This window comes from Cibotium barometz, chromosome 53 (genome assembly GCF_041138505.1).
Source record: "Cibotium barometz isolate CiBa-2024 chromosome 53, ASM4113850v1, whole genome shotgun sequence".
Taxonomy (NCBI): domain Eukaryota; kingdom Viridiplantae; phylum Streptophyta; class Polypodiopsida; order Cyatheales; family Cibotiaceae; genus Cibotium; species Cibotium barometz.
In genome coordinates this window covers 3,884,566-3,911,300 of record NC_141098.1, presented here as the reverse complement: position 1 = coordinate 3,911,300, position 26,735 = coordinate 3,884,566, and the positions used below count along the sequence as shown (strand labels likewise).

Genomic DNA, 26,735 nt, shown 5'->3' with positions numbered 1-26,735 from the left:
TCAATTTTGTTCTTTGGATCTGGGTGCGGAATCTCCCTTTCATTTAGCTTTTTGCTGGACGACATTCCTAGGCCAACCGCAATTTTGTTCTTTGGATCTGGGTGCGGACCAAAGTCCTTAGGCCTATCAAATCTAGCTTGCTAGCTCTTGGCCTAGACATAAGTTCGGTGCCAGTCCATATGACTCTTGGCATAGACATAATTTCCTTGCTATCGAGGTGCCATGTCACACTCTATTAGTTATCTTTTTCTAGAGTAGGAATTTTGTGTGTGCACACTTGTGCTACGTGTGTGCGTGTAGAGAAGGGATTTGCATGTGTGCGTGCATGTGCTCTTTTTGAATAGGAGAGAAATCAACATATTTCTAGCTGTTATTGTACATGAGTGTGTACTCATTTTGTATGTGGGCAGAGATGCTGTGAGAACGGGAGAGCAGGGTGTGACGAATGCGGGATCAAGTAGCACGTCAGAATTAGCGCATTAGAATTGGGGAACGTAAGAGTTGTTGAAAACCACCACGTGAATGACAATGTTACAAAGTAATCTTGTAATGCAACATGAGAGAGAGAGAGAGGTATGCTCAGAAAAGGTGTTCACAAACCACAGCTTGTAAGCAAATATAATAGATGAGACAACACAGGGAGATGTTTGAGCATATGAAACGTATGTATGGACAAGGGATACCTTTGTCAAGGGATAAGGTCTCCTATCTTCTGCATGAATGTAGCAAAAACAAAGACATAACATCTGGCAGGATAGTGCATTCTCTGATGGTTAGCAGTGGCCTTAAATCAGTAGCTCTCTTAGGAGACTTCCTCATCCGATTGTTTGTCTCTTCTGGAAGCTTTCTTGAAGCAAATTTGGTGTTCTGTGAGGTCAACAAACCAAGCATTTACACGTGGCATGCAATTATATCAGGGCATTCCATGTATGGATACTATGAGAGGGCTCTTGAATTGTTTTACAATATGCAAGAAGAACACATAAAGCCAGGGAGATGCACATTCTTGTGCATCTTGAAAGTATGTGGAAGCACAGGAGCTGTATTGCAAGGCAAGTTGGTACATGACCAAATTATTGCAAGTGGATTTGAATCTGAGTTGAGTATTGGAAGCACCTTAATCGATATGTATGCTAAGTGTGGAAATATAAACGAGGCATACAACGTATTTGAAAGCTTGCACACCCGAGATTTGGTATGTTGGAGCACAATGATTGCAGGATGTGCCCAGGGTGGCCAGAGTTTGGTTGCACTTGAACTTTTTAAGAAAATGAAGCAGGAGGGCGTGAAGCCAGATAGAGCTGTATTTCTATGCGTCTTGAAAGCATGTGGTAACCTTGGAGACTTTAGGCAGGGCAAGCTGATGCATGACCAAGTGATTGAGGACACACTTGAATTTGACGCGGCAATTGGTAGCATGCTTGTTGACATGTATGCCAGATGTGGAAGTGTAGAGGACGCACAAAGGGTATTTGATCTAATGGAGTACCCAGATGTGGTCTCGTGGAATGCATTAATCACCGGCTACAGTCAGCATGGTTGTTTCCATTCCACTCTTGACCTTTTTGACAGAATGCAAGCGGCCGGTATAAAGCCAGACAAAGTCATGCTTGTGTCCATTTTGAAAGCATGCAGCAGCGTTGGAGCCATTGGACATGGGATTCTTATGCATGGAAAAATAATTAGAGCTGGATTTGAATTGGACGCATTTGTTGAGGGGGCTCTTATCGACATGTATATCAAATGTGGACGCTTGGAGGATGCACATAGAATTTTCGACAGATTGCCAGACAAAAATCTTATCTTATGGAATGCAATACTAGCAGGTTATGTCCAACATGAGAAGGGTGATTGTGTGCTTGAACTTTATGACAAAATGCTCTTGGAGGATATCAAGCCAGACAAATGTACCTTTGTACACATATTGAAAGCATGCAGCATTATAGGGGATATAGGGCAGGGTAAGCTTTTTCATGATAAGGTTATTTCATATGGATTTCAGTCAGATTTGGCTATTGGAAACACACTCATTGACATGTACATAAAATGTGGCTGTGTAGAAATCGGACGCCAGGTGTTTGATGACTTGCCAAATAGGAATTTAGTGACTTGGAATTCGATTATTGCAGGTTATGCTCAACATGGGCATGAAGCTCTTGCATTTGAACTTTTTGAACAAATGCAAGAGGAAGGCGTAACACCTGATAACGTCACATTCTCTTGCATTGTGAAAGCGTGTGGCAGCATGAGAGCTTTAGGTCAGGGTAGGGCGATACATGAACAGATCCTTGCCGTTGGGATTGAATCGGATATTTTTGTGGGAACTACCATTGTTGACATGTATGCACAATGCGGAAGCTTGGAGGAGGCGCATGAAGTCTTTGGCAAGTTGCCAAATAAAAATGTAGTGTGCTGGAACACAATCATTGGACGATATGTCCACCTTGGACATGGTCTTCTAGCACTCCAACTCTTTGAAAAAATGCAACAGGATGGAATGGGTCCTGATAAAGTAACGTTCTTGTGCATCCTGAAAGCATGTGGCACGAAAGAAGAAGATATGTGGCAGCAGGTGAAGATCACACATGATCTTATATTAAGAAGCGGGCTTGAATCAGACATATTTCTTGGAAGCACTCTTGTTGATATGTATGCAAAAAGTGGGAACCTTGAAGCAGCATGCAAAGTTTTTGACAGTTTGTCACATCGAAATGTGGTGACATGGGGTGCCATGATTGCGGGATATGCCCAGCATGGGCAAGGTCTTGCCGCTCTTGAACTCATCACAAAAATGCAATCTGAGCACATAAAGCCTGATAGGTCCATGTTTTTGGTTGCTCTGAAAGCTTGCATCAGCACGGGAGCAGTAGGGCAGGCCATGTTGATGCATGACCAGATCATTAGAAATGGCCTTGAACTAGATTTAGTAATTGGCAGTGCCATTGTCAACATGTATGCTAAATGTGGAAGCCTGCAAGAGACATGCAAAGTTTTCAAAAGACTACCCAATCAAGACTTGGTTTGTTGGAACGCATTGATAGCAGGATATGCCCACCTTGGTGACAGCAAGCTGGCTGAACTGTGCCTTAAGGAACTCCGAAGAAAAAGCATAGAGCCTGCTGATGGGACTTACACTAGTGTTCTCACAGCTTGCAGTCATGTAGGCCAAGTGGAAGAAGGCCGCAATCATTTCAAAGATATGGGTGAAAATCAACAAACACTGCTGCACTTCACCTGCATGATTGACCTTTTTGGTCGTGCTGGGCGCTTGGAAGAGGCCGTAGACGTATTGGAAACCATGCCAAATTTGCCTGATGCCACTGTTTGGTTGGCTCTGCTTACTGCTTGTAAAACATATGGGAATGTGAATTTAGCAAGAGAATGCTTCAACCAGATGCGCGGCTTGAATTTGAATGCGGCATGTTATCTGGCATTGTTGGCTGATTATGTGGAGGAATTACAGATCCCATCAACAAGTTAAATAGGAGGGAATATCATGTGCATCGCGCCTTGGACGATACGTGGACATGTACAAGACAAGTGCAGACCTATGGGTGGACATCAAGCATTTTGTGAGCCCTTGTTCAGTCCATGCGGCACCGTCATTTTAACCCACTGGCAGCAAGATATGATGTACGGGTTGATCGAGACACCTATTAGACTTTTGTGGTGTGTCCAGTGCAAATGTGTTGTCAAACTATGGTCAAATGTTGCGTGTGAACCTACTAGAGTGATCGGCAAGCGAGCTGGGGTCAGATCTTCCAACAATTTGGAGGAATGATTGAGTACATCCTTGGTAAGCATAACCCAGTGGGGCAGATGCTCGCATTAGAAAGACCAACATCTAGACCATGCAAGAGTCTACGACAGTATTTCGATTCCGCAGAGTTTGGTACTCAGTACAGTTTGGTCCTTACTTCTGAGCCTGGCCATTATTCAGTGCACAGATAGGCAAATAATTTTAATGAGATGTCCACTTCAAGGAAGGGGATTGGGTCTATTTGCGTATCATGAAACAGAGATTGAAACAAGTGGGCAAACGTTGTCCCAAGCTTTCTTTGCGTAGTTTTGGACCTTTTCTTATAGTTTAAAAGATAAGTGATGTCTCCATGAAGTTAAAGTTGCCCAACAGTTGGACAATGCATGATGTTTTCCTTGTTTCTTGGCTAAAACCATATGTTGGTCTATAAGTTTTTGATGTTTCAGATGAACAATAGCCAGACGTGGTTGACGAAGTAAAAGTCATTGAGCATGAGTAGATCCTTCTTCATCGTCGGAAGCATGGTTTCGGTCGAAGACTCCGTCAGTTCTACACGAAGTTTCGAGATTGAGGCACCCATGAAGCAGTTTGGCTAGACGAGCAGTTCTTTCAGGAGTAGGCCCAGTTGTTGGCGGACTACATGGAAGCCATGAACCTGCTGCCAAGCTAAGCGTGAAAAAATCTCACATGTACTCTGCACTGTAGTGCATGGTGACAAGATGGCTCATCATCAGTGCATCATTGTACATCATAGGACTCTTTAGGATATGATTTTGTCATATGCCGTGGTCCCATTGTGAGCTCCAGTGCGGGACATGTCAGGCACAAGCTACGTAGCTCTTTCCTCAGTCATAGAAGGTCAGTCAATCAATCAAGTCGCTTAACCCACTTGAAGAGAATCATTCATGCATGTAGAAGTCAATTGAGAAGCCTCAAGGTTTGCATTAGGTCATGGTCTGCATTGCATAGCATTCATCTCATGTGCATGTGAACCTTTCCTTAGCATCTCTATTCTTCAGCCATAGTATTATAACCTTTGCATAAGCTTATAACCGAGTCGGTAGTCTTATGGGACAGTCGGCAGCATTAAAACATTATTGCATATTTATCCAATCGTGTTGGATTAGGAGCCAGCCGACCTGCCCTTGAGCAAACCGACCAGCTCCCTTCATGCATATAAATACCTAGCGTTGCATTCCAGCATTCATTCAAGCATTCAACAATCAGATCATCAAGAAAACGCTTCATCATTAGCATTGTGGAGAAGCGATTCAGTCCATCAGCCCTTTTCAGCCTCACAACAGATTTCAGCATTCATATCTTCATTGTTTTCTTCCCATCTTCTTAGTGAAGGAAAATACAACCATCCTCGCAGCCTAGAACAGTTCCCATTCAGCCCTTCTCTCAACCTCAATTTGCAGCCTTTCTACAACCCCTTGGAAGAGTGCATTGCCATCGGGTCATCATTGGTGCTTCTATAGCAGTGTGGAGTCAGCCCTACTCTTGGTCTTCTGAAGGTCTTGCGTTTGGTTCATCTACAGTCTCAAAGTCAGTGTTGTAGTCATTCTCTTCAAAGAAATAAAGCAATACTCCTAGCTATAGGAGGGGTCCCTTTAGTGGGTAATTGGGACCAGTGGATTCCTAAAGACTCACGAAACTTAGGATACAGAAGGCGGTGTGAGACGTTGTGTGACAGGATCCTTTCATCTACGCATAATTCTGCTGCATGTTACATCGCCATGGCCTAGCGCTCTCTATCCCTGCTACTGTTCTCTCCATCTCATGCCATGACCTTCCTATAGTTTGCATGGGTCGCCCTCCAGTGCACTCTTCCCTCTCCCATATGCTTAAGGCTAATGCCTAGGTGTCCAACCAATTTTGTGCAAGTGTCTACAACAGCTTTGGACAGGTGTCCAAGCCCCTTTGCAATCATTCTTCAATGCCTTATGAGGCCTCACACACATTCGTCAATGCTTTTGTAGGGCTCGTACAGGCACCCAAAACCCCAGCTTCGCAAAACACACTTGCATGGTGGGTTCACACACATGCTATTGTGCGTGCCCAATCTGTGGTTGCCATCTTTGTCTGTGAGTTGTTCATCTTTGTGTCCAGTCGTCCTATGGCCATTAGTGTGGCGTGCTTTTTTTTATTTTTTATTCTTTTTTTTTATTTTTTCTCTTTTCGTAGAATTAGCTCGAAAACCCCAAATGGATTGGTATCAAAGTGTGAGGTTCGGGCTAGAGAGGCTGGTGCGATCAGGACTGATGAGGAGGATGGGGGAGGACTAGCCCTTCATGTCTCTCGCAGCAGTACCAGTCACAGCCCATCCTACAGGTGCTTGGCGGCTAGGCTCATGCCAAAGATGGGAGATTTGTAGTAGCATCGCAGGCTGCAGCCTAGCACATTTGGTGTGGTAGATGTAGTGAGGCTATCGAGGGTACCCACACTTTGTCGGCTGAGACCATCTGGAGCATATGGCTTGATATCATTCACACCCTCCACAGTCAGTGGGGGAAATTAAAGGGAGGTTCTGACCGCATGCGGAAGTGACGGAAAGCCTTCTTGAGACTTTGGAGGCCATGCCTTTTCCTCACAGATAGAGACGGGGATCAACTCTTTATTCATGGTTGCATCAGTTTGAAGCTTACATTGCCGCAGTTAGAAAGAACGATACTGACAGAGTGATCTTAGCCAGTTGGTACTTGGAAGGTGAGGGCATTCCTTGGTGGACCATCAGTGGGCTCATGCCCACACCAGATTAGGCATGGCAACTTATGTGTGGAACGCGTTTGTAAAGGCTGTATCCACCAGCCATGGGTTTAGCCATGGAGGGGTTGTAGACAGCCCTAGGACTCCTGGACAGGTGGCTGACTGGTTACACAGCCCCTAGGGGACTATAGACTAGGTGTGGGGTAGCTAGATCTGAGGTGCATGGTGGCCAGCATTTATTTTAGTCATGCGCATCATTTTTTAGCGTTTAATGCTGTATTTTCTAATCATGGAGCATTTTAAGGACAGTCGATTGCTGTAGATGTAGGGTTTGAGCTGTTAGGGTTAGGGTTTAGAAGGTACTTCAGCAAGAGGCGTGAGAGACAGAGAGAGGAACACGATTGCTCATATATTGATTGTGATAAAATGAAGTACAATAGCCACATAAAAGGATGTGACCTAATAGTGTGTTCACATGGTCCGGCCATAAATAGTGCCAGGTGGACCAAATCACTTATAAACCTTTATAAGTGAAACTAAGCTAAAACTGGGGGAAAAAACCTCCACTAACTGAAGTAAAAAGTTCTCCAGTAACCTACTAATGATCACTAGCACTCCCCTGGGTGCATACACAGCATAAAACCCAACAACCCCCCCTGGAGTGATATGTGATCACTGTACATCATCCACCAAAAGGAAACAAATTCAAAGCAGTGCGGAATGCTTCGAATTTCGGACGTGGTAATGCCTTGGTGAAGATGTCTGCCACATTCTGATCTGTAGGACAGTAAATCAGACTGATATCACCTGCCTGGAGTCTCTCCCGAACAAAATGATAGTGAATCTCAATGTGTTTCGTGCGAGCATGAAACACAGGATTCCTGGCCACGGCAATGGCACTTTGACTATCAGTATAGATAGGTGTAGGCTCCTCCATTGAAATATCCATATCAGTCATGAGACGACGCAGCCAGACACACTCAACGGTAGTAGTGTAGGTTGCTCTGTACTCTGCCTCACAAGACGAAGTGGCCACTGTGGTCTGTTTCTTGCTTAGCCAAGAAATACATGAAGAGCCAAGAAAGAAACAATTTCCACCAGTGGAATGTCTGGTATCAAAATCACCAGCCCAATCTGAATCGCTGTAAGCATATAACTGCATGTCACCCCCCTCAGGATAAAGCAATCTAAGAGACAAGGTACCCTGCAAATACCGAACGACACGCTTCACAGCTTGCCAATGTGACAATCTTGGGCTGTGCATGAATTTGCTCAATTGAGATACGGCATACTGAATATCTGGCCGTGTAGTACACAAGTAAATAAGGCACCCAACAGCCTGAGCATATGTAGTGTCATCAAATAAAATACTGTCATCTTGTAGTGACAGTTTCATCCCAGGCTCCATAGGAGTGCTGATAGGCTTGCAATCCTGAAATTTAAACTTCTCCAGAAGTTTAGCAACATACCGAGATTGCAACAACCCAATGCCTCTGTTATCTTGCACAAACTGTATGCCCAAATAGTAGTGTACGAGCCCCAGATCAGACATGTCAAATGTCTGTTGCAGTATCTCTTTAAAAGCTGCAATTTTGTCATCATTTGATCCCATGAGCAAAAGATCATCTACATAAAGACTGATGACCAGCAGATCTTTCTCTTCTTTCTTTACATATAAAGTGGCTTCTGATGGACTGTTCACAAAGCCTTGAGTGAGCAGGAAAGCATCTATCTTTGCATACCAAGCTCGTGGAGCTTGTTTCAAACCATACAAGGCCTTTTTCAGCCTGCATACTTTCCCTTCATGACCATGTTTAGCAAAACCTATGGGCTGATTTACATAAACTTCCTCCTCGAGGTCCCCATGTAGGAAAGCAGTCTTGATGTCCAACTGATGAACAACCCAACCACGATGTGCAGCGAATGCAATGACACACCTAAGTGTCGACATACGGGATGTAGGAGCAAATGTCTCCTCATAATCGATGCCCTTCTTCTGTGCATAGCCCTTTGCAACTAGACGGGCTTTGTACCTGTCAATGGATCCATCTGCATGTCTTTTCAACTTATAGACCCACTTAGTACCAATGGCTTTCTTGCCTTTGGGCAAATCAACCAAATCCCATGTTTGATTCTTTTTAATAGAATCAAGTTCATCCTGCATGGCTTTGTTCCAATGCACATTGTCTCGTGCATCCACAAATGAATCAGGCTCATCATCATCCTGTAAACTGGCTGCCATAACCATATTTAAATCCATGATGTATGCATGCTCATTGGTCCGTGTCTCCCTACGAACGGCCAGCAAGAGGACCCTCTAGATGGCTGTCCTGTAATGTCCTCAAATACCATCTAGGTATGTGTCTGACCTGTGGAGCCTGCTGCCCCATATTTGGCTCAACTTCTGGCTCAATAGCCTGCTGAATTTCTGCACCATCTTCATGATTAGCTGGCTGTCCTGCACCCTCATGGGTTGGATCACCAACTGTGGAATGAAACTCCATAGGTAGCAGACCTTCAAACACATCATTTTCAGCCTGATTTGCATCATAACCAGCCATGGATATTTCTGATTTTTCATAAAAAATCACATCCCGACTAGTAAATATCTTCTTGGACAGTGGGTCATATAACCGGTAGCCCTTGCTCTCACGGCTATACCCAACAAAAATACATTTTGTGGCTTTATCATCCAACTTCCTCCTCAACTCTTTGGGTATGTGTGCATATGCAAGACACCCAAAAGTACGAAAATGTGATACCGAAGGCTTGCGGCCATGCCAAGCCTCAAAAGGAGTAATGGAAACCAATGCCTTTATGGGACATCGATTCAAAATATGACAAGCACACATAACAGCTTCCACCCAAAAGATATGTGGTAGCTTCTTTGCCTTTAACATACATCTGGCCATCTCCATGAGTGACCGATTCTTCCTTTCTGCAACCCCATTCTGCTGTGGAGTATAAGGAGTAGTATACTGATGTTTGATACCGCTACTCTCAAGAAAGGAATTCAACATGTGTGACACATATTCCCCCCCTCGGTCAGAACGGAGAGTGTTAACCTTGCATCCTGACTTTGTTTCAGCAAGTGCTACAAAGGCCAAAAATGCATCATATACCTGTGATTTCTGTGTCAACGGATAGACCCAGCATATACGAGAGAAGTCATCAATAAATGTAGCAAAATAGAAGCAACCTCCTAAAGACTTCGTCTGCATGGGACCACAAAGATCACTGTGTATAAGCTGCAACTTTGCAGTTGCTCGTAGAGCCTGATCAGGTGGAAAGGAAAACCGATGCATTTTTCCCAAAATACATCCTTCATATATGTGATCTGGAGGCTTCTCCATAAGAGGTAGGTCTGTCAACATGTTATGTCGCTGCATAAGCATAAGACTACCAAAATTCACATGCCCCATGCGAGCATGCCATAACTCCGCATCAACCATAGCTGGAGTAAGAGTGAATGCATCATAAGCAGACTGATCCACTGGTTGAAATGCATCCAACTGATAAAGTCCATGACATAATGTACCAGTAAGCATCAAGGTCAAGGCATTAGCTTTGTCTCTGACCATGCATTTGTCATCATCAAAGTTGACTTGCATACCACACTCTGTTAAAGAAGAAATGGACAATAGATTCTTCTTTATCCCTGGTACATATAAGGCATCTGTAAGGCGAAGAATAGAGCCATCAATGGCTGTGAGCTGAATCTCCCGTATGCCACGAACTGGATATGAAGCATTATTGGCACACTGAACAGTTTTGCCAACAGGGGCAGGGCCTACATTACAAATCAAATCCCTGCGAGATGTAATATGCTTTGAAGCACCACTATCAAAATACCAAGTACATGCATGCTCAGTCACACTGAGTGCCTGTGAAGACCAAGAGGCATCATAACTGCATGTGTAGAAACAGTAATCCCTGTCTTCAACAAAAGGAGCAGTCTCCGGAGAAGCTTTAGAGGCATCATTTATAGACATCCCAGATTCCTTTGCCTTCTCTTTGGCAATCCTCTTCCTACACTCTGTGATGTAGTGACCTGGCTTCTTACAGTAATGGCATTTGCCCTTCTTCTTGGGCTGTCCATCACCTTTCTTGGTGTCCTGAGATGAACCACCATCACCTGAATTCTGATTTGAACTCTTTGGCTGAGATTTGCCTTTCCCTTTGTGACCTGTCGTAAATGCTTGTTCATGTTCATGTTCTTCCTGATTTGCTCTTCCTGTAACAAGAGAGCAACAAGTTCCTGATACTTAAGGGGCTCAACAGCATTCCTCATGCTGAGGTTCAAAGGGGTATGAAAAGCCAAGTAGGATCTTGGCAAAGAGTTTAAGATGGTGGATACAAGCTGTGTCTCAGGAATAATCTCATCCACATTGATGAGTTGCTCTCTCAAATCCTGCAGCTTGTTCAAGTGGCTAGACATATCATCTCCTTCATGCATTTTCTGATTTTCCAGCTCTCTTTTCAAAAATGAGATCTGTGCCTCATTACGAGCAGCATACATCTGCTCCAAAGTCACCCATGCATTTCGTGAAGAGCCAGCTGAACGAATATGAGGTATAATAGACCTCTGTACTGACAATGCAATAAGTGACAAGGCTTGTGCATCTCTGGCATCCCATGTCTTCTGAGCATTTGTTCTTTGAACAGGCAGTGGCTGACCTGGTGCCTGTACCTGTTGTCCTCTTCCACGAGCACCCCCTTGGGGAGGAGTCTCTGGAGCGAATGGACCTGGACGTGGTTCATCACCACTAACAAAATCCCAAAGACCTTTTGCCACGAGCACATTTCTCAGCATAAAACTCCACAAGGAGTAATTCATGCCATCCAACTTGTCTTCCTTAGACAAGTATGTGAACACATCACTCTGCTGTTGATTTGCCATTATGCGAGTGCACAATGCTGTACCTGTGTATCAGAAAAACCCAAAAGCAACAACCCTGAAAGCAAATGTACTCCACTGAATACAGTTTACCCAAATATGCCTGCACTCTCAATCCTCTGAATGTGCAACACAATGCACCAATGACTGAGTAGAGCAACAAAAATGGCTCACACAGTGCCAAAATGCCCAAAAATGCCCAAAGTTACTGCACCCAAAACCTTGCAAAAGACCTGTAGAGATTTCTTTGCAAGAAAATCTCCCTGTATCTGCGAGAAAATTTTCACAGAGAAAATGCCTAAATTTCAAAGCATGTAAAGCTTACCAAAAAATGTTATTTTGCAGGTACACTCGACTGTTTGCTGTACGGAACAGTAGTCAAGTACAGATTGATTGCAGGCTGTACGAAACAACAGTACGAAAACAGGCGCAGCAGGTACTGGTCTGCTGTACGGAGCAGGTATGGTCGACTGTACGGCTACTGTCCAGAGCAGAGTACTGTACGGAACTGGGCGAACCTGCTCTGCTCTGCTGGCGTCTGACTGTACGAGCAGCTGCAGAGTTTTGAACAGAACTGGTCGCCTGCAGGTGCTGCACGGAGCTGCAGGTTCTAGGCGTGTACCTGACGGCGAATGGTACGGAGAGCTGGGCGACGAACTGTACGGACAGTTGCAGGTGCTGCTGGTCGCCTGCAGGTACTGTACGGGAACTGCAGGTTCTAGGCGACTTTGTACGGACAGCTACAGGGTACGGATGGCTGGGTGAACCTGCTCTGATACCAAATGTAGGGTTTGAGCTGTTAGGGTTAGGGTTTAGAAGGTACTTCAGCAAGAGGCGTGAGAGACAGAGAGAGGAACACGACTGCTCATATATTGATTGTGATAAAATGAAGTACAATAGCCACATAAAAGGATGTGACCTAATAGTGTGTTCACATGGTCCGGCCATTAATAGTGCCAGGTGGACCAAATCACTTATAAACCTTTATAAGTGAAACTAAGCTAAAACTGGGGGAAGAAACCTCCACTAACTGAAGTAAAAAGTGCCCCAATAACCTACTGATGCTCACTAGCACTCCCCTGGGTGCATGCACAGCATAAAACCCAACAGTAGAACCAGCCGACTGGATGTCCTGAAGGGTATAAATACCAAAGCCACAAATCAGTTCATTTATCTCATAATTTACCAAGTGTTGAAGCTGAACAAAGGGCTAGGATAGCCAAGGACAAGCTAATGCAGAAGGGGTGAAGGGTTGAAGGTCAAGGTAAGAGATCTATCTCAGTGACGAAGGTTCAAGTTCAGTCTTTTATTTCAGTTTTGCATCATTCTAATAAAAGCAAATACACCATTCGTGGTGGGGGCCCTATAGAGGGTATTCGGGACCCAATACTGTGTCCTTTTCCCCCCCCCTCTCTCTCTCTCTCTCTCTCACACTCTGTCTCTCTCTATTTTTCTGCACATCTATATTTAGTTTTGTGCGTTAAGTGTGCTGTTTTCTGAGCATTGAAGTTACCAATCTCCCCCGAAGCTTCCACATGTTATAGGTGACCCCATTTGGCATTACAGACCAGCTGCGTGGTTGTCTCCCTCCCTCCCCCCCTCCCCCTGTATGAGATAGCCTTCTCCTCACAGAGTGGCCAGGCGGAGGAGAAGCATCTCTTCCCCTTATGACTACTTGTTTCGTGTCCTTATATGAGGCGAGTTTGTATTTAGCCCTTTGTGGTTGTACTTAGCCCTTTGTGGCTTTTTTTTTCCCCTTAACTAATTGAAAGATCTTTTTCTCGGAAAAAAAAAAAGATAGACGCAAACCTTGGAGTCGAGTCTCCTAAGATGAGAGTAAACTGCTCATGGTCTTGGTGACAAATGAAAAGAGGTAGGGTGCTAGAGGGTAGCCCTGCCGGACTGAGAGAGAAAGGACAATCCTGTCGCCTCTCGCTCCTTAAATGAGAACCTCATTGTGAGGCGCTCGGAAACACCACGGATCCACTCCTCCAGAAAACCCATCTGGTACATTGTGTCCTCCAGGAAGCCCCCATCAACATAGGCTTTCTTGAAATCCAAAAGGAGCTCTTGGTGTCACATCCTGGCCGAAGCTGTCGTCTCCCAAAAGGTGAAGATGTTGTACAGAATGCTTCGATCTTGAAGAAAACATGTTTGAGTATCATGAATCAAATCGGGGAGGAAGGGCTGAAGTCCTCAGCTGATGGCCTTGGCCAAAATCTTGTAGACGGTCACAGGGAGGGTGATGGGTCTGTTAGAAGTCATCTCCTGTCTATATTTATACACCAGGGCCTCTGTTGTGGGTGTGCCCGCCCTGTATCAGGTGTTTTATCATTTTTCCACACTCCCCGTATTTTTTCCTATTTTTTCCCATTTTTTCTAGTGGTGGGGAGGGTTGCCAGAGGGTGGCAGGAGCACTCCAGGGCTGGCCGACTGTCCCAACAGCAGTCCTGTGGCTGGCCGACTGCACACAGGTGATGCGTAGGCCTCTGGACTGCTGGCCGACTGCATTCACACAGTCGTGGGCATTTTTCTGCTGGCCGACTGCATTTATGCAGTCGTGGACTTGTATAGTGCTGGCTGTAAATGCAGTCGTGGACTTGTATAGTGCTGGCCGACTGCTCTCTCAGGGGCATATAAATAGGCCCGTTGCCCCCACCACTTCCTCATTCAGTTTTCTCGGGATCTTGTGTATAGAGAAGAGTTTACACACCTATCTCTCTGTGTTTCTTGTGCTGTTTATTTTCTGCAGTCTACTTGCTCTTGTCTACCCAAGTTTGGTTATCATTTCCGCTGCATATTCTGACATGGTATCAGAGCCCTAGGCTGGAGATAGATCTTGGGAGTTTTTTCTGAGCAAGAAGGGGAGCGTTAGGCTGCTGATTGGTGGACTGTTTTGGGCTGTACGGGAAGAGAAGGTGCAAGAGGAAGGCGGGCTAAGGTGCTGGACAGCCACTTGGAGGTTTACAGTTTTTTTTTTCCCACCCACCCACCCTTTCAGGTTACTCTCTGCGATGGCAGATTTACTAGAGATGGCTGAGAAGCACGTGAAGATTCTGACTCTCCCCACGTTTCCAGTGGATCGTCAGTTGGACGGGTCCAATTACGGCATCTGGAAGGTCATGATGGAGTCAGTGCTGGAGTCATATGACCTTGCTCATTTTATCATCATCGGAGTTCCACGGCCGGAAGCTAAGGAAGGGGAGTTACTGTCGAGGAGGAAGGACCGCGAGGCACAGGCACACATGTGGGATCGTGTCAACGCCAGGGTCCGGTCGTTTATTTTCCTCAATTGCACACCACAAGTGATCAATCATGTGAAGCACATGACGCTGGCGAGAGGCATATGGGAGCACTTGGCTTCTTTGTATAACAGGGTATCACCCATGAAACGGATCTCCTTGGAAGTGCAGATGCGGGTTATGAACCCTGCAAAGTCCTCGACGATGCGGGAACACATCAATAAGCTGCAGGCCCTTCAGCAGGAAGTCCTACAAGCTGGGAAAGAGATATCATCTGAAGACATGGCCATCACTTTGCTGTCCCACTTGCCTACTCAGTATTCTGCTTTCTATTCCTCATTGATTACGAGTGGCAGGCTCAGCACCATAATCTGGGAGGAGCTTGTGCCAATGGTCTTGGACCAGGAGGAACGTTTCACGAACCCTCCTCACAGCGGAGGTTCGGAGGCCTTAACTGGCCAACGGTCGAAAGGCTGGAATAACAACAAGGGCAAAGGGAAGGCTTCACCGGAGAAGTCTTCTGAGAAGAAGTCTGATGCAGAACGAGAGAAGTTGAAGGCCGAAAGATCTTGTAATGATTGTGGCGAGAAAGGCCACTACTGGAGGAAGTGCCCTAAGCGGATTGGGAAGAGTGCTGATTCCTCAGCCTCAGCTGCAAAGTCTCCGCGGCATTTGTGCAGTTAGAGATGGTGGACTCTGATGCTTCATCATCTTCGAGCGAGGAGGCAGTTGGCTTCACCGCGAAGGATACCGGGGAATGGATTCTCGACAGTGGTGCTTCTAGGCACATGACTCCATCCCGTGACTTCTTTCTGGATCTGAAACGGCAGTCAGGTCGTATCTTTATTGGCGATAACTCCACTATTCCGATACATAGTGAGGGCCGGATGGAGATTATTCCCGACGGCAAGGGGGGCAAGCATGCTTCTCGTGTTCTTTATGTCCCTGCTCTGGGTTTTCATCTTTTGTCAGTGCATGAGGTATGCAAGACTGGCTTTCGGGTGGAATTTGAGGAGCATTCAGTTGCTCTAAGGGACCGTGAGACTGGCCAAGTTGTTTGGGAAGGCGGTGTGGAGAATGGCATCTACAAGCTCTCTGCACTCTCCTCATTGACAGGTTCTCAGGTCGGAGATTTGTGGCACTTTCGTTTTGGCCACTTAAATGTGGATGCATTGAGGCGAGCTTTCCGGGACCAGATGGTGGTTGGCTTGCCAGATGTTGGTAGTAGGCAAGGGCGTTGCAGTTCTTGCATACATGGTAAGCACAGAGGGAATCCTTTCCGAAGCAGGCTTCCAGGCGGGCTTCGAAACCATTGGAGTTGATGCACATTGACTTGTGTGGACCTCAGCATATACCATCTTTGGGAGGATCTCTCTACTTTATGCTGCTTGTTGATGATTGTACCAGATTCACGTGGGTCTACTTTCTTTCCCAGAAGGACCAAGCTTTTGCTCGGTTCAAGGATTGGCACGTGATGGTGGAGAAAGAGTCTGGATTTCAGGTCAAGACTCTCAGGGCTGATAAAGGAGGTGAATTCTCCTCGACTGTATTTCTCAGATTTTGTGCAGATCATGGCATCAAAAGGGAACTGGCCAATACTGGATCGCCTTCGGAGAATGGAGTTGTTGAACGCAAGAACAGGACTGTGGTGGAGATGGCGAGGACCATGCTGGAGAATCGTGATCTTCCTCGTCCACTTTGGGGTGAGGCTGTGGCAACAGCTGTCCATACCATCAACCGATCTCCGACGACTTCAGTACCCCATACGACTCCATTTGAGGCATACTTTGGCAGGAAAACCCGATGTCTCGCACTTCCGTGTCTTTGGGAGTGACGCGTATGTACATATTCCGAAGAAGCAGAGGGGGAAGCTTGACTCCAAGTCCCGCAAGCTGGTATTTGTGGGGTATAACTCTCATTCCAAGGGATACAAGTTGTATGATCCAGATAGGAACGAGATTGTTGTCAGCCGGGATGTGGTCTTTGACGAGCATGTTCCAGCATCCACTGTCGATGAGCCGCCACTTCTTGGAGATCCAGAGGAGTCTCATGATGATTCCCAGACTATTATTCCAGTTGATCCACCTCAGTCATCACAGGAGGTTGAGCCCGCAGCTGGAGTAGAGCCCCCGCGACCACAGGGGGCTCCACGATCTGTTCGAGTACCTAGGTGGTTGTTAGACACCCTTCGGGAGTCAGGTGTCACGGAGCTACCCTCCGAGTGGACCACAGAGGACGACCCTCGAAGATCACATAGAGTCCGAGATAAAAGCAACGGCGGAGCTTCTTCAGGTGAACTATGCTTTGATGTCTCGTATCATGCGGGATAAAGAGCCCTTTGCCGTAAAGGAAGCCCTTTCACAGGATACTTGGAGGAAAGCCATGCAGGTGGAACTTGATGTCATCGAGAAGAACAACACTTGGGAGTTGGTACCGAGGCCGTCGAAGCGGTCAATCATTGGTGTCAAATGGGTCTTTAAGACCAAATATGCGTCTGATGGTCCGGTGGACAAACACAAAGCCAGGCTTGTGGCTAAAGGTTATGCTCAGCAGCCAGGCATCGACTACGAGGATACCTTTGCACCGACAGCACGGATGTCCACGATTCGGACCGTTCTTGCCCTTGCTTCTTCTCAGAGGTGGCCCGTGTATCAAATGGATGTAAAATCTGCGTTCCTTAATGGTGACCTGCAGGAGGAGGTGTACGTTGAGCAGCCTCCAGGCTTTATTGTTCCAGGATCGGAAGGGATGGTTTACAGGTTACGTAACGCCTTGTATGGTCTTAAGCAGGTTCCCAGGGCTTGGAATCAGAAGATTGATTCCTTCTTTATTCGGACTGGATTTCAGAGATCGGTTGCAGATCCGAACTTGTATCTCTATCGGGAACGCGGCATGGTCACGCTTATCATCCTTTATGTGGATGATCTCATTCTCACCGGCGGTCATGTGGAGCACATTGGAGTGACGAAGGCTGCCTTGTCAAAGGAGTTTGAGATGACCGACTTAGGCTTACTCCACTTCTTTTTGGGATTGGAGATCTGGCAGACCCAGAGGGGGTTTTTCGTCTCTCAGCAGCGGTATGTTCATGAGTTGCTTGAGGCCTTTGGGATGGAGAACTGCAAGTCTATTACTTCGCCGATGGACCCGAACATAAAGTTAACCGTTACAGATCCTTGTGAGCCAGTTGATGCCTCACAGTACCGGAAGTTGGTTGGTTCATTGATCTGGCTGCTGAACACGAGATTGGACTTGAGCTTCTCCGTGGGGCTGTTGAGCTCTTTTATGCAGACGCCATTGAAGTCTCATTGGTACGCAGGATTGCGGATCTTGCGGTATCTGCAGAGTACGAAGGATCTGGGACTCTTTTACACAGGAGGGAATGGAGTCAAGCTCCAAGGTTGGAGTGACTCAGATTGGGGAGGAGATCCAGACACGAGGAGATCTACTTCAGGATACAGTTTTACCCTCGGCTCAGGAGCAGTTTCTTGGAGCAGCAAGAGGCAGCCAACTATTGCCCTTTCTTCGACAGAGGTAGAGAGCTGAGAGGGGGTGTTAGAAGTCATCTCCTGTCTATATTTATACACCAGGGCCTTTGTTGTGGGTGTGCCCGCCCTGTATAAGGTGTTTTATCATTTTTCCACACTCCCCGTATTTTTCCCTATTTTTTCCCATTTTTTCTAGTGGTGGGGAGGGTTGCCAAAGGGTGGCAGGAGCACTCCAGGGCTGGCCGACTGTCCCAACAGCAGTCCTGTGGCTGGCCGACTGCACACAGGTGATGCGTAGGCCTCTGGACTGCTGGCCGACTGCATTCACACAGTCGTGGGCATTTTTCTGCTGGCCGACTGCATTTATGCAGTCGTGGACTTGTATAGTGCTGACTGACTGCTCTCCCAGGGGCATATAAATAGGCCCCAGGGAGCATGAATTGTGATTTGTATATCTTCTGAAGTAGCTAATTAAGCTAGAATGCCCATTTCTATTTACGGGTGGCCATTGGCCAGAATGATGCCCAAAGTTTTCAGTGGGATGATCATGGACTAGATGCCGAGACGACTGGCTTAGCACTCGGGTGGTCAAATTGACGAGAACCTTAGCACTTGTGTGGTCAGATTGACGAACATGTGAATCTTTAGGACGAAAGCTTCTTAGACCTAAAGCATGTAACTCCTAGAATCTAGAAGAGTTGCTATTTTTGTAGTCTGATGGAAATTCTGTTTGTCGCATCAAAACCTCCAGATTTTCACAAGGATCAAGAGTTACGAAGCACCTTTGTCAAATTCTTTAGGAGTTGAGAAATTTTTACCATAGTAGGTTATGGAAGAATCATCTCTTAAATTAAGATGTGTCCCATCTAGAATGAAAATGGTGGCATCTAGAATGAGAAGTGTCTCTACACTTGTCAGTTCACCTTACACTTGTCAATTTAGCTAAACACTTATCAACTTACCTTGACACTTGTTAATTAAAGTAGCAACTTGTCATTTGGAGCTTACTCTTTTCATTCTAGGGCATTGAAGCCTCAAACCTAGACGTTGGAGCACTCCCTCTATATTTGGAGAACACACTTCTCATCTATTGTAAAGCTTCAGGCACTTTGTGCCCGTGGTTTGATTCAATAAATTCTTGCCAAGGGGGAGGGCCCTGTTCCCCTCTGAGTGAGGTCTCGTTTCTCTTTTCTCTGAATCCTACTTTCTTTCATTATTTGTGATTGTTTATTAAGTGGGTTTGTTACAAGTAGTTCATCAATTTTGTCACTTTCACGTGCCCCTGTATCCACAACAATCTGGAGGGGTAGGGAGGCATCTTTGTAGAAGAAAACGTAGCCCACCTTCTCTGAGAAGAAATAGATATAGGTGCTGTCCAGCAAATCCTTAGTCCTGAACCCGCTCTGACGCCATGACAAAGTGCCAAACAATGAAAGAGAACTGAAGTTCACAAATACAGGATGCACAGGAAGCGAAGGAAGATCATATACACCAAAAGGTGGTTACAAAGGTGGAGTAGGCAGCACGAGGCACACTATAGGTGCAACCAAGATCCTAGAATATGCGAAAAATGAGATGATACAACTGAGGGCAAAGCCCATGCTTATGTAGCACCTAGAGAGCCCAGTTGGCCAGCAAAAAGCAGGTCGACTGTAGCATAAAATGAAACATGTCAAAAAAGGTGCCAAAAATGTGAAAAAAATATGGGAAAATCTCCCAAGGTGGGGGAGGTCTTCTAGAGTTGCAGAAACAACGGGGAAGCATCCAGAACAGTGGAGATGACCCCTCCAATAGACCTTAAACGGCGGTTTCTACCTACCTGTTGGCTTGAGCAACTCGAAGACGAGTTTAGGGGAGCGCTTTAAAACGTGCCACCAGTCCTTCAGTTTGCCAAAAAAAATTTGAACTTAGGTTTGCAATTAGGCTTATCTAACAAGGACAAGAAAGGGCAATTCCTTTATGGCCTTAACACGCAAATCTAGTGGAAGGTGCGTATGTTTAGTCTAGTCACCTTCGAGAACGCACTCTCGCTTGCGTAGTGTTGAGATGAAGCACAATGGTGGAAAGTCCAAGACTACCTAACCTACCACTCCCAAGGCAATGCTTCGGTTGGTGCAATCATTAGCTGGGAGCTCGAAGATAAGTGGAAGGGCACCCAAGACTAGGAGTATGAGCGCAACGAATTGTTCAAGACCTTTGGCTACATAGGTGGCCAGAGAGCCGTTGCCTTGTTTGACAGCGGTAGCACGAAGGATGTGGTCATGGAACAGGACGTTTCGTCCTAACTTCGGTGGACAAGAAAGTTGAGGGTTTTAGTAGAGGCATGACGACGAGCATTAAGATTGATACCAATGTAGCATACATTGCGGAAGCATGTTCATGATTAACGCTAAGCAAAGAAGATTAATGTTAATCTTATGTTTAGCAAAGGCAGAAGAGAAGGAGAGATAGACCTAATCTATTGTATATTGCCAAAACATGCTATATATACAATGATCTTGCTGATTCACAGCTTCATGATGCATACCAAAGATCTGTGCAACCCTCTACTTGCAATGAACGATGATTCTAATGAATGCCTAATGATCCTATTTATAGGAAAAAGGTATGAATTCGTAATCAAGTCGGTTTTGACTATTTTTCCCACAAAACACTGTCCAAAAAGTCATATTTTGTGTCCAAACTATGCCCAAAAGGTGTCCCAACCATTGGGCTATGTCTTGGGCACTTCCAGGAGCCTGTAGGGTTGCGAAATCCGCTCTAAATCTGCCCCTAAATGTGCCCATATATTTGCTAATGAGAATGTACATGTCTATGAGCATCGGGATTAGCGGATGCACATGACACAAGTTCTACACCCACTACTGGGCACTGATGACATTAGTGGGGATGTCATTGTTACATGCATTGAGGTTGATCGTGGTAACGTACAACAGGGTCTTCTTTATACCTTTATGTGGTGAGATTCTTTAGCATCCAATTCAGAGAGGAGAGACAAGAGAATGAGAGTGACGTAGACGATACGTATTGGGTCTCAAATACCCATTGAAAGGCCACCCCCGCCCCCCGTTGCACTGCAAGCAAGAGTATTTGCTTATATTATTCTTTGGAGAATGTTGTACAATGCTTGAGAAAGAAGCGATATGATTGCCCAACGCAAAGACCAGAAAAACCATATGTTGGTTGAGTATCCATGTCATGACCCTGTGAAAGTGAAACAGCACAAGTGTGGGCATGGTGGTCGGTGAGCAAGATAAATATTTCATGATTCATACTTGGGTGCCCGGACAAATAGTAATATGTGTGGACATCCCCAAGTGTGAAGGGGGACCAAGGGATTTAATATTTATAATGTTTTAACCTTGGGTGGCCCCTAGGCATAAGTGGCCCTTAGAAACTTCAATAAATTTTAAAAAAGGGGCCTAAGATATTTATGGAAGGAGGGCCACTCCACTTTTGGAGTACACGCCTTCTTTCCATCTCTCTCTCTCTCTCTCACGGATACTTGCTTTTTTTTGGGAGAAGAGGAGTTGGCTGGTTGCATGCGTGGAGAGAAGCCGTACAGTACAACAGCTGCAAAAACGACTGGTACAGGTTGCAGATACACGCTGGTACCATAGGTACGGTTGCTGCAGAATTTCTGACGCGGACAGCTGCAGGCGCAGACCTGTACGGACAGGTACATGCGGGTATTGCAGTCATGTCCAGCAGGTACAGGCGGGACAGTTCAGTCTTGTACAGCTGGTACAGGCGGCGCATCACCAGGGTACGGGCGGCGGCTGCAGGTGTTGACCTGTACGAACAGGTGCAGGCGGATAAGGACAGCTCTGTCCAGCAGGTACAGACGGGTACAGTGTAGTCCCGTACAGCTGGTACAGGCGGCGGCGCATCAAAAGGATAGCTGCAAGTACAGTTCTGAGGCGGTTGCAGGGGGGGAAAAGTATAGACAAGTACACACGTGTGCTGCAAGTACAAATCTGTACGGCCAAGTGCACACACGTGCTGTAGAATTGCTGACACAGGCGGCTGCGAGTATAGATTGAGTTGTTTCTTTTGGCCCTTTGTGAGAGGAGGGGTATGGCAGTTTGAAGGGTGGAAACAGAGATTGGACAATGGATTTGTATTTAGGGCTGAGTTTGAAGCCATGAACACGGAACAGCCAGATGCGTGCTCAAGGCTGCCCTGTTGTATTGTTTTGGTTGATTAGAGGAAACCACCTTTTGTGGGACACAGATTTGTATGTGAATCCTCTATGCTAAGAGGTCTTGAGGGCTGCCAGATTGGACATGCTGGTTACTCTCCCTGACTGGCTTTGCTGTACTCAGTTAAACTTTCCATTGAATTTGAATAAAGAAATACCGAAAGGGGCGCCAAGCTTTGGGGCCAACAGGTGTCGTTTTCCTTTTTGTTCTTGAGCATTCTAGCTCCTGTTCATTTGTTATTTGTCTGGACTACATTTGGAAAGGTGACTGCTAGTCTACCGCACTTTGGTTTCTACCAGAGGCCGGTTTCAATCCACCAATCCGAGGCAGTGCAGAATACTCTTCGGGCCATTGATGCAAGTCCAGATAGCTGTAGGACTACACATATGTGTTAGAAGTGATCTCCTGTCTATATTTATACACCAGGGCCTTTATTGTGGGTGTGCCCGCCCTGTATAAGGTTTTTCCCCACTCCCTGTATTTTTCCCTATTTTTTCTCATTTTTTCTAGTGGTGGGGAGGGTTGCCAGAGGGTGGCAGGAGCACTTCAGAGACTGGCTTTCGGGTGGAATTTGAGGAGCATTCAGTTGCTCTAAGGGACAGTGAGACTGGCCAAGTTGTTTGGGAAGGCGGTGTGGAGAATGGCATCTACAAGCTCTCTGCACTCTCCTCATTGACAGGTTCTCAAGTCGGAGATTTGTGGCACTTTCTTTTTGGCCACTTAAATGTGGATGCATTGAGGCGAGCTTTCCGGGACCAGATGGTGGTTGGCTTGCCAGATGTTGGTAGTAGGCAAGGGCGTTGCAGTTCTTGCATACGTGGTAAGCACAGAGGGAATCCTTTCCGAAGCAGGCTTCCAGGCGGGCTTCGAAACCATTGGAGTTGATTCACACTGACTTGTGTGGATCTCAGCATATACCATCTTTGGGAGGATCTCTCTACTTTATGCTGCTTGTTGATGATTGTACCAGATTCACGTGGGTCTACTTTCTTTCCCAGAAGGACCAGGCTTTTGCTCGGTTCAAGGATTGGCACGTGATGGTGGAGAAAGAGTTTGGATTTCAGGTAAAGACTCTCAGGGCTGATAAAGGAGGTGAATTCTCCTCGACTGTATTTCTCAGATTTTGTGCAGATCATGGCATCAAAAGGGAAGTGGCCAATACTGGATCGCCTTCGGAGAATGGAGTTGTTGAACGCAAGAACAGGACTGTGGTGGAGATGGCGAGGACCATGCTGGAGCATCGTGATCTTTCTCGTCCACTTTGGGGTGAGGCTGTGGCAACAGCTGTCCATACCATCAACCGAACTCCGACGACTTCAGTACCCCATATGACTCCATTTGAGGCATACTTTGGCAGGAAAACCCGATGTCTCGCACTTCCGTGTCTTTGGGAGTGACGCGTATGTACATATTCCGAAGAAGCAGAGGGGGAAGCTTGACTCTAAGTCCCGCAAGCTGGTATTTGTGGGGTATAACTCTCTTTCCAAGGGATACAGGTTGTATGATCCAGATAGGAACGAGATTGTTGTCAGCCGGGATGTGGTCTTTGACGAGCATGTTCCAGCATCCACTGTCGATGAGCCGCCACTTCTTGGAGATCCAGAGGAGTCTCATGATGATTCCCAGACTATTATTCCAGTTGATCCACCTCAGTCATCACAGGAGGTTGAGCCCGCAGCTCGAGTAGAGCCCCCGCGACCACAGGGGGCTCCACGATCTGTTCGAGTACCTAGGTGGTTGTTAGACACCCTTCGGGAGTCAGGTGTCACGGAGCTACCCTCCGAGTGGACCACAGAGGACGAACCTCGAAGATCACATAGAGTCCGAGATAAAAGCAACACGGCGGAGCTTCTTCAGGTGAACTATGCTTTGATGTCTCGTATCATGCGGGATAAAGAGCCCACTTCCATAAAGGAAGCCCTTTCACAGGATACTTGGAGGAAAGCCATGCAGGTGGAACTTGATGTCATCGAGAAGAACAACACTTGGGAGTTGGTACCGAGGCCGTCGAAGCGGTCAGTCATTGGTGTCAAATGGGTCTTTAAGAACAAATATGCGTCTGATGGGTCGGTGGACAAACACAAAGCGAGGCTTGTGGCTAAAGGTTATGCTCAGCGGCCAGGCATCGACTACGAGGATACCTTTGCACTGACAGCGCGGATGTCCACGATTCGGACCATTCTTGCCCTTGCTTCTTCTCAGAGGTGGCCCGTGTATCATGTTGGGGTAAAGGCATAATGCCCACCCTTACAGTGTGTACAAGCCCATAAGTTATAGTACATAGTACACTTAGTACTTTTAATGTACTAAGTGCACTCTGTGTACTAGTGCAATATACATGTGTGATAGGGGAGTCACACACTCATGCCTTATGAGTTGACTTATCCCCACAACTCTCCCTCTCTCGTTTCTCTGTGTATGTCTCCCACATGACCTAACCCTAATTCCTGTTTCTCCAGCACTTGGTACTGCTGTACAGTACTTTGGAAGAGCAACAGAGCACATTTAAGGTGCTGTCCAAAATCTGCAGCAACCATATCTGGGTGATTTCATCACATAAAGTGGGAGAAAAGTTGCATTTGTGCTTCCGCAGTGGGAGATAAAGCTTGGGAGAACAACACTGAGCACTTTGTGTGCCTTGTGGTGCAGTGTTTGCACATTTTGCAGGGAGTCAGGCATTGACAGGTTGCATTTTGCTATGGCAACCACAGGTGAGAGCTCTTCATTGCTTCACATCAAGAAGCTTGAAGGCTCGCATAATTATGATATTTGGCAAACCCAGTGCTACAATGTGTTGCTCCAGAAAAAGCAGCACAAGCCTATCAAAGAAAGGGGTGTGATGCCCGCTTCTCTTACTGCTGAAGAGTGGGAAGATATGGATGTGCTGGCAAGATCTACTATCATGTTGTCTGTGTCAGACTCATTACTTTTCAGCATTCGTGAAGAGAAGACAGCTTGGGGAATGTGGCAGAGATTGCAGGACTTGTATGCCCAACAAAGTGCCTTAAGCAAAGTGTATTGGTTGAAGAAACTCATAGGTCTTCAGATGAAGGAAGGGGCATCTATGACAGCCCATCTAAATGAGTTTAATGGTATTGTCAGCCAGGTCATTAATCAAAAGTTGGCAATGGACGATGAGTTCAAAGCCACTTTTTTGTTATGCACTTTGCCAGAGAGTTGGGACACATTCAGGACAGCCACTAGCAATTCGAATGCTATGCTGTCATATGCAGATGTTGAGGGTGCTCTTCTTCAAGAAGAGATGAACAGGAAAAACAACTCTGTTGGAAAGTCCAATGCAATGAATGCACGTGGGAGATCCCAGCAAAGGGGAAAAAGCCAAGAACGGGGAAGGAGCAAGTCTCGCTCCAAAAAGGATTTGGAATGCCATTATTGTGGCAAGAAGGGACACATTAAAAAGCAATGCTACAAATGGAAAAATGATCAAAAGGAAAAGGGAAAAGGCAAAGACAAAGAGAAAGATGAAGCCAAAGATGTAAAGCCAAAGGGCAAAAGTGGAGTCAAGATTGAAGAAATCAATGTGTCACATGCAGGTGGCAGTGAGGATGAGGTCCTGTTTACTTCTTCACTTGATGCCCATTCACTTCTTACAGGTGGTCATGGTATGCACTCATGGATCATTGATTCAGGTGCCTCCTTTCATGTCACAGGTTGCAGAGACTTGTTTGTCAGGTATACTGCTGGCAATGAAGGAGTGGTTTATTTGGGTGATAACCATGCATGCAAGATTCTTGGCAGAGGTGATGTGAGGCTTGTATTTTCAGATGGCTCACAGCTTATGCTCCATGATGTCAGGCATGTGCCTGAGATCAAGAAGAATCTGCTTTCTACTGGACAGCTTGATGATGCTGATTATGTTACCACATTTGGTAGTGGAAAGTGAAAAATTAGTAAGGGCTCACTGGTTGTTGCCAGAGGCTCTAAGGTGGACACTCTTTACTTTATGCATGCATGTGTTTGTCACCATGCTAATGTAAATGCAACCGAGCTGCCGGAAATCTCTATGTGGCATAGCCAGTTGGGACACATGAGTGTCAAGGGAATGGAGCAATTGTCTCGTTTGGGTTACTTGCCTTCTCTAAAGTTTTCAAGTTTTCAGTTTTGTGAGCATTGTATATATGGTAGGCAACTACAGTGCCCCCACAAGAAAGCTCTTGGACAGAAAGATGCTCAGTTAGAGCTTGTGCATACAGATGTATGTGAGATGCCTCAGCTTTCTTTGGGAGGGGCAAAATATTTTGTGTCTTTTATAGATGATGCCACACGCAAGGTGTGGGTTTATCCTCTTCGTTTGAAGAGTGATACATTCTCAGTGTTTCAGAAGTTTGTTGCTCATGTTGAGAATGAAACTGGCAAAACACTGAAGGCTTTGCGTTCCGACAATGGTGGAGAGTATATGTCCAAACAGTTTCAGGACTT

The 26,735-nt window shown here is 46.1% G+C and overlaps 2 protein-coding genes across 9 annotated transcripts in view; both read left to right on the top strand.

The window, feature by feature from the left end:
• LOC147608197 (uncharacterized protein At2g27730, mitochondrial-like) overlaps positions 1 to 26,735 on the top strand; it is a 90,373-nt gene that overhangs the window by 48,494 nt on the left and 15,144 nt on the right. The window lies entirely within an intron of this gene.
• On the top strand, positions 411 to 4,048 carry LOC147608198 (pentatricopeptide repeat-containing protein At2g39620-like). The gene has a single exon (XM_086788995.1). It carries the CDS (start codon positions 626 to 628, stop codon positions 3,479 to 3,481), a length of 2,856 nt encoding a protein of 951 aa, XP_086645121.1. The 5' UTR covers positions 411 to 625; the 3' UTR covers positions 3,482 to 4,048.

Excerpts from the sequence above, each read along its gene's own strand:
- LOC147608198 (XM_086788995.1), top strand. The coding sequence starts at position 626 with ATGAGACAACACAGGGAGATGTTTGAGCATATGAAACGTATGTATGGA.